The 16,037-nt window shown below is 51.8% G+C and overlaps 1 protein-coding gene across 4 annotated transcripts in view; it reads left to right on the forward strand.

Moving 5' to 3' along the window:
- Nucleotides 1–600: 600 nt before the first annotated feature.
- GOLGA3 (golgin A3) overlaps nt 601–16,037 on the forward strand; it is a 45,453-nt gene continuing 30,016 nt past the window's right edge. Inside the window, exons 1-4 of one of the 4 annotated variants that reach the window (XM_053206470.1) lie at nt 601–737; nt 6,506–6,794; nt 9,622–9,900; nt 12,488–12,600. In XM_053206470.1, the coding sequence (XP_053062445.1) occupies nt 6,686–6,794; nt 9,622–9,900; nt 12,488–12,600 (501 nt within the window). In that variant the 5' untranslated portion in view covers nt 601–737; nt 6,506–6,685. The other 3 variants (XM_053206468.1, XM_053206471.1, XM_053206469.1) reach the window with 3 other exon arrangements.

Consider the following 16,037-nt stretch of genomic DNA (forward strand, 5'->3'; position numbering starts at 1 on the left):
ACAGAACTGGATGCAGGGCTCAAACCCATGAACCATGAGATCATGACCTGAGCCGAAGCCTGACACTTAACGGACTGAGCCACCCAGGTATCCCTGCAAAAGCAAGTTAATGGAGGAGAGAGATTTTTTTTTTTTTCTTCAACAAACGATGCTGAAACAAAGTTTTGGGGTTTTTTTTCAATAAACGGTGCTGAAACAATTTTCCCAGAGGCAAAATGAATGAATGAATGAATGAATAGGAGAAAACCTTCATTTATACACCAACGATGTTTTTTTTGAACGGGTAAGACATTGCTATGGCTCCAAAGCAGGAGTCACTTGCATTGGCACCCGAAAGACAAATAAGTACTTGCGCGTGGGAGGTGGGGGTTCGCCGTTCGTGGGCTCTGCGGAGAGCAGTCTCAGCGCCCACCCCACCTGGCGGCTGGGCCCTTTGCCCCCTTGGGCCTCCTAGCCACGCCCCCAGGGGGGCCGGGGCGGGGTGAGGGTGACCACGCCCGCAGCCTGACAGATTGGGCGGGACAGGGCGGGGACCGGAGTCTTGGCCACGCCACTTCCGTCGGAAGTTCGTTTGTCTAGCTTCCGGTCGGAGGTTGTCTTGCAAATCCCGAACGTGTGTTTCCACAAGGGAGACAGCCCCAAACTCACTTTCTGAAACCTGCCTCGCGTCGGATGTGAGTGGGCTCGAGTCCGACACTGCAGTCGGGGCAGCCCGGCCCGAGGGCAGCTGTTGGCAAGTACGGGACGGTCTGTCTTCCGGAACGGAGGCGGCGCGCACAGGCTGTTTCCGGAGGGTCCTAGCCCGTCGCTGCGCCGCGCCCCGCCCCTCGCGCGGCCACGTCTCCGTCGGAGCAGCCCGGCCGGCGGCCGCCTAGGCTTCCGCAGCGCCGGGTGAGGGTCGCGGGGAGGCGCCCGGCCCGGGAGCCCGGCCCGGGAAGGGCGCAGGAGCGCCGGGGGGCCGCGGCACGGTCGGGCGGAGGCCAGGCGGCGGGCGAGGGGTGACGGGGCCTGGGCGGCCGCGAAGGGTGACCGCGGCTCCACCTGGAGCGGCTCCGCCCCGCGTTGGTCCTGCAACTCACCGTTGGTAGCCTCGGGGCCTGGAAGCCGGCCTGTGCAGCTGTTAGCGGTACTGGCTTCGGAGATGGGCGCACAGCAAGCCGTTCGGAAGCGCTGTCTGCGCGTAACGGGGCGTGATCTAGTGGAGCTACCCACAGCTGCCCAGCAGCTGCACCAGAGTGACAGCCTCTGGCCTTTTGCAGAAGTTCTGCCAGGATGACAGACGTGACACGGGGTCGGGACATTCGTGCGGAGTTGGGTTTAGAGTCCGCGTAGCTGCTTGCCTCTCCTTCCGCCTCGATTCCACTTAGCTTCTGGGTGCCTAGAGGGGATTCAGCCTTGCAGTGATATTTCCTAGAGGAGCCGGGCCAGGCACGGTCACTAGTGTGGAGCAGGTGAACAGCTCGGCCTCATCCAACAGATAGTTGCTGAGTGTGAGTCGTGTGACAGGCACTGTTGATTGTAGGTCCTGGGACACGTGGGTGGAGTTGTGCGGGATCCCTGCCCTCCCTGAACTCACATTCTAGTGGAGCGATGGGGACAGTAAATGAAGAAGTAGTATGGGGTGTTGCTTGGCGTGGGTCTGTGGGAAGGCCCGTGGGGAGTGGTGACTTTTGGGCCAAGGCCTCTATGACCAGCAGCCAGTCATGGAAAACTGTGGGATGAGAGTGTTTCAGGCAGAGTGAGCAGCAGTGTGATGACCCTGAGGGACGATGAGTGACTTTGGTAAAGAAGTAGTGTGTCAAGGGCGTAACGAAAAAGGAGGAAAGTGGCGGGGTGGAGGATGCAGTGTAGGGAGGAGCCAGATGGTATGCGGCTTCTTAGTTCATGGTAAGAGGTTTGGGTTCTTGACAGTGTGATTGAAAACTACTGAGACCTAGTAAACCATGTACAGGTGACTCATGCATTTAAAATTTTTTTTAATTGTTCCTTTACTATTGCCAGCATAACCCTTTCCTGGAGAAGTAGCTTTCAGTTAACATACGTCGAATGGCAAGAAAAGAAAAGAAAACTCATCTGACATTACTCAGATTCAAAAGTAGCTTTTTTTTCTTTTCTTTTCTTTCTTTCTTTTTTTTTTTTTTTTGGCCAGTTGCCTTTAGCAGTGTGCATTCTTAAGTGAGAATGTCTTCTAATTGACTTTACTATCAATTTTGACGAGCAACAACTGAAGGGAAGATAACACATAATAACAGCTACCATTTATTGAGGGCCTGGGACAGACCCTGTGCCTTGTTGCATTTAATCCTGGCAAAACTTTGTATTCTGTTTCTCATCATGTTCCTGATGAGGAAACTGGCCAAGAGTGGTTATGAAACATGCCCATGACCTTACAGCCGGGGGTGGAGGAGTCAGGACTGATGCTGGAGCCTGCGCTTTACGTGGCATTGCTGTACAGGGACAGAGGCCTGCCGGCTTTTCACTTTGTGTGTCAGTCCCTGTTTACTTGTGTACTTGTGGTTACTAGCGTGGCCTCAACTAGATGCTGTCTTCTTAAGGAAATCCTGTTTTATCTTTGGCCTTGCTGTTTGTTTCCAATTGCCAGTAGAAACAAATAAGGTGGGGTAGATGGAGCTGTTCGCGTGTATATCGAAATCATGGGAAGTTGAAGTCCTATATGTGCCTGAGACGACTTTCTTGGCATGAAGTCCTTTGATGCGGATGGCATGAATTGAGAGTTATGAGCATTTTGTGAAGTTGTGATAACTGTCTCTTCCCTCCAGGAAACACAGCAGAATGCAGGTAGTCAAAAATGGTAATGTGATAAAACTGATATTAAAAAAATTTTTTTTTAATCACGAATTGGGGGGCACCTGGGTGGCTCAGTCGGTTAAGCATCCAGCTGTTAAAATGTATGTGTATGTATGTATATATATGTGAAAAAAAATTTTTAATGTTTATTTTTTAATGCTTTTTTATTTATTTTTTGAAGGAGAGAGAGAGAGAGAGAGAAAGAGCTTGAGCGGGGGAGGAGCAGAGAGAGAAGGAGACAGAATCCGAAGCAGGCTCCAGGCTCTGAGCTGTCAGCACAGAGCCCGATGCGGGGCTCAAACTCAACAAACCGTGAGATTAGACCTGAGCCTAAGTCAGACGCTTAACCAACTGAGCCACCCAGGCACCCCCCTATATATATATTTTAATGTTTGTTTATTTTTGAGAGAGACAGAGAGCAAGCAGGGAAGGGGCAGAGAGAGAGGGAGACACAGAATCCAAATCAGACTCCAGGCTCCGAGCTGTCGGCACAGAGTCTGACATGGAGCTCGAGGTCACCACCCTTGAGATAATGACCTGAGCTGAAGTGGCATCCGACTGCTGATCTCAGCTTAGGTCTTGACCCTGAGGTCATGCGTTTGATCCCCACGTTGGGCTCCACACTGGGCGTGAAGCCTACTTAAAAAAAAAATCACGAATTGGAATTCACGTTCCTAATAACCGCTTCCTTGGGATGTGCCCCTAGAAGTCTGATCCTTCTCTCTGCCCTGTTTTTGTGAGCACTGAGGTAGTGAGACCCTGACCGACTGAGTCCTGCCAAGTAAAGTATACTGGAGCCTGAGGACAGACACAGAATGCCAGCTTATTAGCTACAGGGAGATGTCACTTCAGCGGAGGCTGCTCTGGGCCTTCAGGGAGTTGTGTTGTCCGGCTCCAGGAGGAGCTGCGTGTGCATGGGAGCCATGTTTATGAGTTGCCAGAACGTGTCACAGTCCCAGGGTCTCATGCTGTGGAGGGCTGCGTCGTCCACCTCTGGAGCGGCGTAGGACCTCTTGGGACTCAGCAGGGTTTTTTGTTCAGCAAGAAATTCACATAAAGGGCATTAAGTGAGTGGAGTACGTGATGGCACTGGGCTCAGACAGCCTGGCGCATTCGTCTCCGTGTTTGCTTCATCAGTGGAACGAGCATCTCAGCAGACCTCCTCTTGCCTGGGTCCGGCATCGTCACGGCCTCAGGCCATTTTCCTCAGCAGCTGCTTGGCTGCCCCTGTGCCTTCCCTGCTCTGCCGGGCCGTGTTGTGTGTCCAGCAGATGAGGGAAGTCCGGCTAGTTGCCTGCTCGGGTTCTTACCCAGGGGACATTGCTTATCTGGGGTGTGGCCACTACCTGCTGCTCTCCCAGGGGCATTCTTTGTCTCATTGGAACGGTAGCTTCTGAGGGGTTTTAGTTGGAATAGTCAGAGTTGTTCTGTATTTGAAAAGGCAGTGTTGATGCTCAGGATGCAAACACTATATTGTTTGGAACCACTAGCTTGGTTGCTAAGGGGTGGAACTTGGCAGGGCCAAAGATTGAAGTTACTAGCCTGTGTCGAGAGAGCGTCACTCGGAGTGGGGGATGTTCGAGGGGGAAGGGCCGACTGGGAGCGGTCGTTTCTGCTTCCGGGCCTCTTGCTGCGTGGAGGAGATGCACACACACCCTTCTGCAGTGAGCTTGCACACGGGGTGTCTTGGTGGCAGAAGGGAGTGGGCCAGGCACTTTACCTGAGGCCCCGCAGGACTTCGGAGCAATGCCTAATGGTGGATGTGGAAGGGCCCTCGGGGATTTGCCTGGTGGTCAAGGGGAAGGGGCCCCCACGGCAGAGGGACCAGCTTCTGCCTGAGCAGCACCCACCTGTCATTGTTGCCCTCGCAGGCACCATCGCCCCTGCCCCCACGGGGCGGGGGCAAAGACATCGCAAAGCAAAATGCAAACATTTTCTTCTGTTAAGGGACTTGTGAGGAGGGCCAGCACATACAGCGTGCCCTGCGCAGTGACCTCTGATCCCACGTTCCACTGTATGTGTTGGTACCCATTCTTGAAGCGGCGAGCCTGTGATGAAGGGGACGGCCTGGCTGGCCTTTTGCTGACGTGCCTCGCCTTGCTTTGTGGGCGTCTTACCTAAGGATCAGCTGTCTGCAGTAGCTAGGGGAAGGCCTGGTGGACAGTGTTTGCCATGGAGCCAGGACCCTGTGGAACGGTGATTTTTGGAGGGGCCTGTAGGATGTGCAGGGACAGGTGTGGAGCCTCCGAGAGCTCGTGTGTCTATCCCCCCGCCCTGGGAAGTCTTTGAGGATGAAAGAGGGTACTGATTACTGTAGAGACAAAAACAGCATAGAGAACTCATTGCAGACAGGATCATTGGCCAGCCTCAGTAGCTCCCTTCATTTCTGTGATCCGGAATTTGGTTCAGTCTTTAAATATGTGCACAAACGAGCCACGGAGCCACACTGGCAGCCAGCGCTTTTCAGTTAGCTGGTTGGTACGCATTCTATCAGTGGTCCTTTCTAGTACAACCCTCATGCTGGTTCTACACGGGGCGCTAGACGGACCTTTTCGTCTTCTTACCGCACGATTACTCAGCCATAGCATCTTTGGCCTATGGGTGCCAGACAGCAGAGTGGAACGTGTGCATTCTTAGAGCTGCTAGCCAGACACTCGTGGGTTTACACGGGGGATGCTGCCGTCACTAGTCACCCGATGCCTGGGTGTGCCAGGCTATGTCGACCACCAGTGGGTGCTTCTTCCTGGGGGACGGCAGGAGAGGACTGTGGCAGGAGAGGCACACCTGCCTTCTGCTGTTGAGTCAGCACCAGCCCCTCCATGTGTGGGCCACTGCTCAGGCTCTTGTCTGAGATGTCTGTGTGGGATTTGTAAGCCGCAGAGGGAAGTCATGTAACTTTTTGTCCTGAAACTTGTGAGACACAGAACAGTATGTAGGATGACGTGAAACTTACCACATAGGGAGTAAATGCCAGCATCTCTGCAGAATGGATAGTGGCTCACACCTTCCCTGCTGATGAGGAACAGGTTATGAATATCCTCAGTACACTTCAAAAATGGTAACCAGTTGCCAAACCTGGGGCAAAGTTTGCTCCCTTGAACTTAGCCTAGCAGGTTGGGCTAAAAGCTAATCCTGACAGAAATGAAGGACGAAACTGATCACCTGCCCCGAGATGCCTTCTCTGGACCTCGATTCCACGTCCTCATCTCTCTGTGCTTCCCCTGACACAGCGTAGGGTTGCCATGTTCCGTGAACTTCGCCACCATGCCAGGCCTCGGAGGGGAGCTTGCCCTGTGAGTGCTCAGGCCCATGGGTCCAGGGCAGAAGGCACTGGCCACACGTGGCTATTTAACTCAGATTTCTTAAATTTAAACAAGTAGTTTAATTCCTCAGCCTCCCAAGGCCTGTCCCTGCGAGGGGCTACACGTGGGGCTCAGGTCCGGTTACAGAGTGGCTCTGCCCTGGCGGGCCGGCATTAGCCATCTGGTTCCCTTCAGGAACAGGCCCCGGTGTGGTGGGTCAGCACTTTACCCTCAAACCTAGCATATTGTAGGTACTCAGGAGTTATCTGTTGAATGAATAAACCTGTTTATTACATGGATGTGAATCGGGAGCCAGATGTTAGTCTTGCAATTGTTACTTCAAATCTGACAAATGAGGTTTCATGATACCTTCTTTCTCTTTTCCCTCCTGTCAGGTATCATGATGTTACTGGGTTTGATTTCAAGCCACTTATGAGACTGGACGTCTTCCCAAAATGGACGGCCTAGTGCGTGTCCTCCCAGGAGCTCCGGGCTGCTGCTAATGGCCGAGACCGAACCCGCCCGCAGCCCGCTTGCAGCCCCCGAGTATCGGTCCAGCCTGTGCCGTCCCGACCATGGACAGAGTGCCGGCCGGATCCAGCAGTGGCACCCCAGCTCGCCCCGAGGCCCTCCCAGAGCCCCCAGGGTCACTGGTGCCACCTGACCAGTGGGCTGACGCCCCGTGTAAGTCGCTGGTTACTCTGTGCTGCTGACGCTTTGCCTTTAGACGGGAGGCGGCGGATCACCTTGCATTTTGGAACAAGGCTGTGGTGCTTCAGACCGTAATGAACTTTTCGTTCAGAGTTTGTTTTTACTAATCCTGTGAGCGCTTTTTCTTAGTTGATGCCAACTTTAAATCACGTGCCGGGCTTGTCAGACCGATAGCTGCCCCGCTCTCTGCTCCGGCAGACACGGCAGCACCGGTCTCCGTAAGGGTTCTGTGGTGTTACCTGCCTGGCATCTACCTTTTGGATACACAAATGGTCCGGGAGTGATCCAAGGCTATTGGATCACGTTGGCAGGTTAGCTCATGGGTTCTTCATTCATCAGAAGTACAGGGTGAATAATTTACTCGGTTGTGGGGCCCCTTCCTGTTTAGGGGGGTCAGTGCAATGTGTCAGTGCAAAGTTGTAGGTATTGATGTACTCATTCGCTAGGAGAAATTGCATTTTCCTCTTGCAAAATGATGTTCGGGCACCCGCTCCTTCAACAGCAGGCAAGGCTGCTAAGAGCAGGGGCCCAAGACCAAGGATCCAACAGTGGGACAGACAGGGAGCCGGCTCTTAGATCCATCACTGAGACACTGAACCCTCGAGCAGGGCCTTATTCGATCTCGTTTCACTTTCTTCTCGTGTAAGTGGAAGATTACTGGTGCCTGCACCCTTGGGTGGTCACGAGGGCTGAAAGAAATGGTACACAGGTCCTCAGACACAGTAGGAAGCGCTAGTGGCCCTTGTTTGTTATTGTTTCATCATTTTTGTTATCTATCTGCAGTTTGGCTTGTGTTTGGGAACAATGGTCTTTTTTTGGCCTTTTAGATTTTTCTTTTTTAATGTTTGTTTATTTTTGAGAGAGAGAAAGGGAACATGGGAGAGGGGCAGAGAGGGGGCACGGAGGATCCAAAGTGGGCTCTGCACTGACAGCAGAGAGCCCAACAAGGGGCTTGAACTCACAAACCAAAAGATCGTGACCTGAGCTGAAGTCGGATGCTTAACCGACTGAACCCTCCAGGTGCCCGTCTGTTAGATTTTTTTAAAAGTGCAATATAGGGGCGCCTGGGTGGCTCGGTTGGTAGGTGTCCGACTGCATCTCCGGTCATGATCTCGCAGTTCGTGAGTTTGCGCCCCGCGTCGGGCTCTGTGCTGACAGCTCACAGCCTGGAGCCTGCTTCAGATTCTGTCTCTCCCTTGCTCTCTGCCCCTCCCCTGCTCACACTCTGTCTCTCTCTCTCAAAAATAAACATTAAAAAAAATTTAAAAAATAAATAAATAAAAGTGCAATATAATGCTTAAAAAAACTACTTTGTCATATAAACAGGAAGATGTAGAGACTCTTCCAGGTCTGTAAGCCCCTCAGAATGATAATCTAGTATCTGAAATGCAGGCTCCCCTTCCCCCTCACCCAGCATGGAGCCAAAGGGTTGTTTGAGTAAGAATTGAGGTCAGGTCAGGATTGTGGTCCAGTCTCCTTACTGTTGCTTTGAGCCTGTGGTGCCCCATTTGTATTCTGTTTTTCCTCTTGGGGAGGCATGACAGTGAGTAGCTGTATTGGTTGGGCCTCACATTTCAAGTATCAGAAACCCATTTTGAATTTGCTTGGGTAAAGGGGAGTTTCCTGGATTCATACTGGGTACATCGTGGGATCCAAGTGATGTGGATCCCCATAGGAGGCTGAGGCCTTGCTGCACTTAGGTACCTTTGGAACTACACCCAGAGACCCCTGGATCCTCCTTCCCTCCCTCCAGGCACCATCTTGGTTCTTGACTGCCGACCGGCTCCCCCACCAGGGTGAGGGGGCAAGGAAGGTAAAAATCATTTAATTGTAAGAAGCCTTTTTTTTTTTTTCCTTTTGACAAGGAAATAGATTTTAGTTAGTGTATGACAAATCCACATGTAATAATGTTAGCGGTGAAACTGAGCTTGCTATGTGCGTGTATGGTCATCACTGGTTAAACTTGGGTGTTTATCTAACAACTGTTGATCAAACAGCACAGTCTCTTTGTCCTCAGATTCTGACTCTGTGCTCAGCTTTGCCATAAGTGTTCTGATCAGTTAATCTACGTCTTTACCTTAGATTTCTCGTTTTGGAGGATACACTTATGCTTTGAAATGACTTTGGAATTATTCCTTTGTAAATGTGAGGCGTGACTGATCAGCCTTGTGTCACCAGTGTCTGTTAGAAACATAATCAGCTGTGTTTTCAGCATTTGTTTTCCTTTGCTGTTTTTTAAAAGCAGACTTCCATAAGATTTCTCATTGGTCTTGTTTAAAAAAATTTTTTTCAAGTTTATTTATTTATTTGGAGAGAGAGAGAGAGAGAGAACGAGTGGGTGGGGAGGGGCAGAGAAAGAGGGGGAGACACAGAATCCGAAGCAGGCTCCAGGCTCCAAGCTGTCAGCACAGAGCCCGACATGGGGCTCAAACCCACAAACCGTGAGATCGTAACCTGAGCCAAAGTCGGATGGTTAACCGACTGAGCCCCCCAGGCGTCCCTCATTGTTTAAATGAGAAGGAAGATTACTACTTAAATTCCACAAGCACTGGGCGGAGGGTGAGGGTGGTCCACGGATGAGGGTGTCTGGCCCTGGCAGGCGAGCAGCTGTCCGATCCCCACACCCACGTGAGGAGAGCCCGGCCTGCTCTGCCACCAGAGTGAACGGTCTCCTGGGACATTGGAGATGGCTCGTGCTCGCACGTCTAGAGGCTCTCCTGTCCTGTCTTCTCCGCATGTCCGAAATGCAGCTTCCTCTCGTGGTTGACACTGTGATGGCTCAGCACACTCTCTCTTGCAGGTGCCAGTGTCGAGGCCCATAGAGCTGCAGATGGAGGGCGAGGCCTGGATGGACCTGGCAAGGGGGACACCTGTCAGAACGGGCCGACGCCACTCTTCCCAGACCCTGCATCGCCTCTTGGTCCTGCCACGAGCCCACTGGGTCCCGAGGCCTCTGCAGGTGTGGCTGATTTCCATGACAACCTAAGGAAGTCTCAGGGGACTGGTGCTGAGGGCAGTGTTAGAAAAGAAGCTTTGCAGTCCCTCAGACTCAGTCTTCCTATGCAAGAAACACAACTGTGTAAGCATCTGTTCCCGCCGGCTCCTCCCTGCCCTCCCCTTCCTCCTGCGGCGCCCCCGTCGCTCCCCACCCTCCAGACACGCTCGCTGCTCGTCCCTCTGTCTCCACCGGTCTGTCGCTGCGGTGGGTTGTGCGTGTTGCGTGCAGCTCCATTTTGGAGAGAAGCGGCGTTCCCTCGTGGTCACGCTGAGGGTGTGGCTCAGGGTCTGGGCTCAAGGGACTGTGCGCGGCATGTCTTATGCTGGACGGTGAGCAGGCAGGCAGTGGGGAGTTAAACTTCAAAATCTTTCTTCTGTGAATCATTTTAATGAGTGCTTACCCCTGGGGACCCAGGGGCAAACAGGTCACAAACTGGCAGACTGTGAACCCTAGAAACGTCCAGGCCTCTTTCCAACGCGTTTTTCCTCCACAGACATACATAATTTTACATAAAGGGATCGTACCACACACGCTGTTTTTCCTCTCCTTCCCCTTCAGTACCTCGTTCCCTCCCCTCCAAGTAAGCCACATTCTCACATGACCCTTCACGGGCCTCTAAACAGCCAGGTTTCGGGTGTTTTCGGTCAATGTTTTTTACAAAGGGAGTCAATTGTAGCATCCTGTGTTTTCCATAGTGCTATGTGGAGGTCGCCCCAGGTTGTCTGATGCAACTCCATGTTCTTGCTTTTGAGGCTGGTCGGGGCCCCGTGCGTGGCCGGGTGGGTCTCCACTTCTGTTCGTCGGCCGGAACCCCCGGCGCTGGCGAGAGCGCCCTGGCGCCCGTGGGCACGGTGTGGCCGCTTTAGTTTCTGTAGGCTCTGTCCCAGGAGCACAATTCCTGGTCAGAGGTGGGGGCGTCTTTACCTCCGTCATGCGGAGGCCCGTGGCCGCTGACGACCGTGAGATGACGTGGCCCCCCCTGCACGCACAGGCCCTACTGTCACTCTCGCCACCGGCTGGGCGGCTGTGCCCGGAGGCGCTGTGCTCCTTATGCTTCCCTGATCACTCGGGCACTCTTCACCTGCTGGCCATTCGGTCGTTTCTCTGAATTGTCTGCTGATTTGTTTGGCCCATTTTTCTTTTGGATTGTTTGCCCTTTTCTCCACAGGCGTTATTCTGCTAGGGCTGCAGCGTCTTTATAAAAATTCTGTACATTCAGGGCAGGCGCCTGGCTGACTCAGTCTGCAAAGTGTGCGACTCTTGATCTTGGGATTGTGAGTTCCAGCCCCACGTTGGGCATAGAGCTTACTTAAGATAAATTTTAACTGTCAACACCAAAGTCCAGAGATGCCATATAAAAGTGTGGATTCTTGACCGTAGGGATTTGTGAGCCCTAATGCCAGGTGCTCACTTGGAGAGTGTGTACCCGACCCTCAGTCTGCTGACTTGGGGGCTCCCTGCTTGAGGCCATAGACACCTAGGGGTTTCCCACATGGACCCCTGAGCCTTGTGAAAACTACTAGATCTTTTCGGTGATAAACACAACATTAGTGGTAACTCGATGAGTTCCTAGCGATGTTCTTGGCCTGTGCTCAGGTCTGAGGGATTATGTAAGACAACGGCTGCTGATCTCCTCAGAATCCGCATCTGAAGATGATGCGGTCTATAAAGTGGTTAAATTGTGACATTTTCCTGCTCTCATCAGCACAGCAGCCGACCCTGCCTGTGCACGTGGCAGCGTGCTGTGTACACGTCTACACGTCTGCTGTGTGTAAAAGAACCCTGGGGCCATTGTGCCTTTTGCTTGCTATTCAGCCCTTTTATGACCCAAAATAAAAGACTGGGGTTTTGAGATATTTTAAAATCTGTTGTTGGCCCCAAAAGTTGTCATTTCCCCTTCTGTCCTTGAGCATGGCCCCTGCCCTGGAGCCGCCTCTGTCAGGAAACTGAGGTAACCGGCCCCAGGCCTCGCAGGGACACCTGCGTGGCCTTCACTTTCAGGTGAGTCCCGAATGCGTCCCTGTGACAGTGCTTTTCCCTAGTGAGTAACCTCTGAGTACTGCTTGTATGAGAACCTTCTGATTTTGCAAAACTGTACTGTAACATGACTCGCTGTAGGGATTTAGACAAGCTGTGGGTCAGATTGTGTCCCTAGATGTAACCATGTGAAGAAGGCATGTCTGGTGACCGTGGCCACATGCCAGGGTGGCTCATGTCCCCCGTCCCTGGGCCCCGCTTCATCGGCACTGCTCTCTGTGTGCGCCTATGTGAAGTCACAAGCGTGGTTGGAGCCAAGTGGGAGCTGAGGGTCCCTGAACCTCAGAACATCGGCTCTGGCACCGACTTGAGATTTACTTATCTTGTTACTACAAGTCCATGGGTGACCTGTGTCCGTTTTCCCAGCTGGACGCCTCTAGGGAACTGTGAGCACAGACCCTGTGCTCGACCGGTGAGTCTTTGACCAGGCACATCTGGTCTGTGGTCGGTGTCCGAAGCTCACAATTGTCTCCATCTGGAAATAGCTCTTTCAAACTGGACGGCTGTGTGTTGTTTGGAGCTAAATCATATTTAATTGGTAGTTGAATGGGAACAGCCAAGCCACTGTTCTGGTTTGTCCTCTGTGCCCTCATGCGTCACGAGTCACTAAGTGGTCGTTCCTCCACGGCAGGTTCAACAGAGGCTTCCCTGCCCCTGGAGAAGGAGGAGCAGGTCCGACTTCAGGCTCGGAGACGGCTCGAAGAACAGCTCAAACAGTACAGGGTGAAGCGCCAGCAGGAAAGAGTGAGTCTCCTTGTGTGTGTGTGTGTGTGTGTGTGTGTGTGTGTGTGTGTGTGAGAGAGAGAGAGAGAGAGAGAGAGAGAGCATGAGCGGGGGAGGAGCAGAGGGAGACAGAGAATCCTAAGCAGGCTCTGTGCCCAGCACAGAGCCTGACGCGGGGCTCTATCCCACGACCCTGGGATCATGACCTGAGCTTAAATCCAGAGTCGGATGCCCAACTGACTGAGCCACCCAGGCGCCCCAAGTCTTCCCGTCTTGAACAAGGTCATGGAAAACTTCATGTGTGAAAAACAGTAATTAGATGTAGTTTCTAGGATCTGTCATTTATTTCTCTGTGCTGGGATGGCCTTCTGTGCTTCTCTGGAAAGATCATTTCTGTCTGCAGTTCCCACCCTTTGGGGAGACTGTGGCTCCTGCCACATATGGCCCTTCCTCCCTTGGAACAAGCATATTTTATTCCTATATCTGCCATTTGAAAAGCAGAGACCGCAAGTACTCAAGTATAATTATTTTTTCTACTTGAGCAGCCAGTCCTAGGTTTCAGCTGTGTATTTGATGAGTGACGTAGTTTCTGCTGACCTTTGGTGTTAGAATATGTGCTGTGTCATGCGTATTCGATAAGTACATCGTATGGTACACTAAGGTCGGTTTATTCACACGTAAGACTTGTTGGTGTGCTAATGAAAGCAGTCTTTTTAGTCCTATCAAGTGACTCCAGGCAGGTGGGTTTGAATGTTCATTTCATACTTTGTCCAACTTTTCTGTGGACTTGAGAGTTTCAAATGAAAGGAATTCAAAATTAAAATGAAACTAACTTTTGTAAATGCTTTAGGTGGATGGTTTAGTGGTGACACATCCCCCTCAGGCTGTTTTCCCATGAGGGAACTGTGACCTTGTGGGTGTCACTGCTCCAGAGCCAACGTGAATGGGTTAGAGGAGCCGGCATCAGACTCTTTTGCCTGGTCAGGGGCTTCCAGAGGTCCGTCCACACGGCCCACCACAAGTTAGCAGTAAGAGTGGTTAATAATCACTACATGCCCGGCACTGTGTACTGTTCCCTACAGAAGAGGAGCCTGAGGCTTGGATAAGGAGCCGGTCAGGGGTCACTCAGTGGTGAAGAGGAGAGTCCGGGTGTAGACCAGACAACATCTGTGGGCCAGGGCCCGTCCACACTTTGCCTCCCGGGCCCGTCTACACTCTCCCTCCCAGGACCCCTCCACACTGTCTCCCTGGGCTTGTCTGCACTCTCTCTCCTGGGACCCAGCCACACTCTCCCTCCTGGGACCATCCACAGTGTCTTCTGGGGCCCATCCACACTCTCCCTCCTAGGACCCATCCACACTGTCTCCCAGAGCCCATCCACACTCCCCTTCTCAAGGTCCTGTCCACACTCTATCTTCTAGAGGCCTGTGTGGTTTCATGCAACATTAGGTGATTAATATGTCAGGAGTTCAGTGTAGGATTCTAAATGTGAAATTTAGCATCACTAAAATTACTTAAAAAATTACATAATATACACATAACACGGGTGGTTTAAAAGTTTTTTTTTTTTTTGAGACACACACACACACACACACACACACACACGAGCGGAGGGGGAGGGGCAGAGAGGGAGAGAGAGACTCCCAAGCAGGCTCCAGGCTCTGAGCTGTCAGCACAGAGCCCAACATGAGGTTTGAGCCACAAACTGTGAGATCATGACCTGAGCCGAAACCAAGCATCAGATGGCTGAACCGGCTGAGCCACCCAGGTGCCTCATAACTGGTGGTTTAAATGGAAGGATACTTTTGGGGGCTTCTGGCTGGCTCAGTCAGAAGAGCATGTGATTCTTGATCTCAGGGTCATGAGTTTGAGTCCCATGTTGGGTGTAGAGATTACTTAAATAAATAATAACTTTACATGGAAGGATACTTTCTTAGCCCTCAGTAACATACCCGCTCTCAAAGTGATGGAAACAGGCATTGTGTCTGTCACACGTTGGTCTGACCAAGTTACGATCTCTGCTTGCTCAGAAGCGAGGAAGGCAGGGTGGCTGCAAGATGCTGGGGCAGGGCCAGCTGGGGCAGAATGCAGCCTGGGGAGGCACGGTCCGGTGTGAGGACCGGAGTCTCAGTCAGTCCCCACGGCCTGGCGCCGCATGGCTGTCACTGAAGCTTGGAGCTGAATGTCTGGCTGCACTGGGGTCCGCGGCTGCCTGTGTGAGTGCAGAGGCTCGTGTGTGCGGCGTGTGACGTGCTCACGACCAGTTAGCACCACCTGTCTGCGTATCCATGACTGCAGGAGAGGTGTTTTGAGGTTGGTTCAGACTGGGAGAATCTGCCAGACCTCATCATGGGTTATGGGGGTAGGTCCACGTGAAGGGGCCTAGGATCATCTCAGTAGCTGCTGAAAAGGTGTTTGTGAAAAGTCAAAATAGGCAAAACAAGTGAACAAAAACTCCTGAAGGAGAAACAGGGTATTTCTTTAGGAATATTTCGTTTACGTGAGGAACGTAGTTCAGACGTCATCCTCACATGGCATAGATGATGAGAAGTTCTCCATGCTGCCTTCCTCCCTGTGTCCTGAGTGCAGAGTGGGGACCGCCTCACCCTATGCAGTAGTCTACCCGCATTTCCTTAACCAAGCTCGTGGTCAGCATTCCGGTTGTTGCTACATTTTTGAAATTGCAAACAATGCCGCAGTGAACATTTTGCATCTTGGTATATTCTTGTGGGCAAATCGTTGACTTTCACATTATTGGGAAAAGGCTTTATGTATTTGTTAGTTGGATATTCAGTGTGCCCTGGATAGGCTGGACTGGTTTAAACCCCCGTTAACAGGGATGAGACTGCGAGTGTTGGCCATCCTTGGCAACGTTAAAACAACAAACACTGAGCTTTTGTCTTCCGACAGGTGAAAACAACAGTACCTCCTGTCGGGGAGCACCTTTTACGTGTTAGTTGTTTGCGTGTCTGTGTCAGTCTTTGTTCATTTTTCTTTTTTTTTTTTAAAGTTTATTTTTGAGAGAGTGAGAAAGCATGGGTGGGGGAGGGGTAGAGAGAGAGAGAAGTGAGAGAGAATCCCAAGCAGGCTCCACGTTGCCAGCACAGAGCCCGACACGGGCTCGAGCCCATGAGCTGTGAGATTAAGACCTGAGCTGAGGTTGTATGCTTAACCGACTGAGCCGCCAGGCGCCCCGTCTTTTTTTAGCTATTTTTGCTCACTAGTTGGTATTCTTCTTGTCACATCCCAGGATCATTTTGAGATGGTTCCCTTTCTCCTCCTTGACCCCCTGCCCTGTTGGGATAGCACTGACTTTGTAGAGTAAACCTAGGATTGGCTATGTCTCTAAGAGAAAGTCATTTTGAAATAGCATCAAGGAACACTATCTTCTGTCATCCATTGTCTCATTTAAAGCCGTTAGGGAAGTTCTAGCTGATGTAATAATGTAAGAAAAAGAA

Source organism: Acinonyx jubatus, chromosome D3 (assembly GCF_027475565.1).
Source record: "Acinonyx jubatus isolate Ajub_Pintada_27869175 chromosome D3, VMU_Ajub_asm_v1.0, whole genome shotgun sequence".
Classification (NCBI taxonomy): domain Eukaryota; kingdom Metazoa; phylum Chordata; class Mammalia; order Carnivora; family Felidae; genus Acinonyx; species Acinonyx jubatus.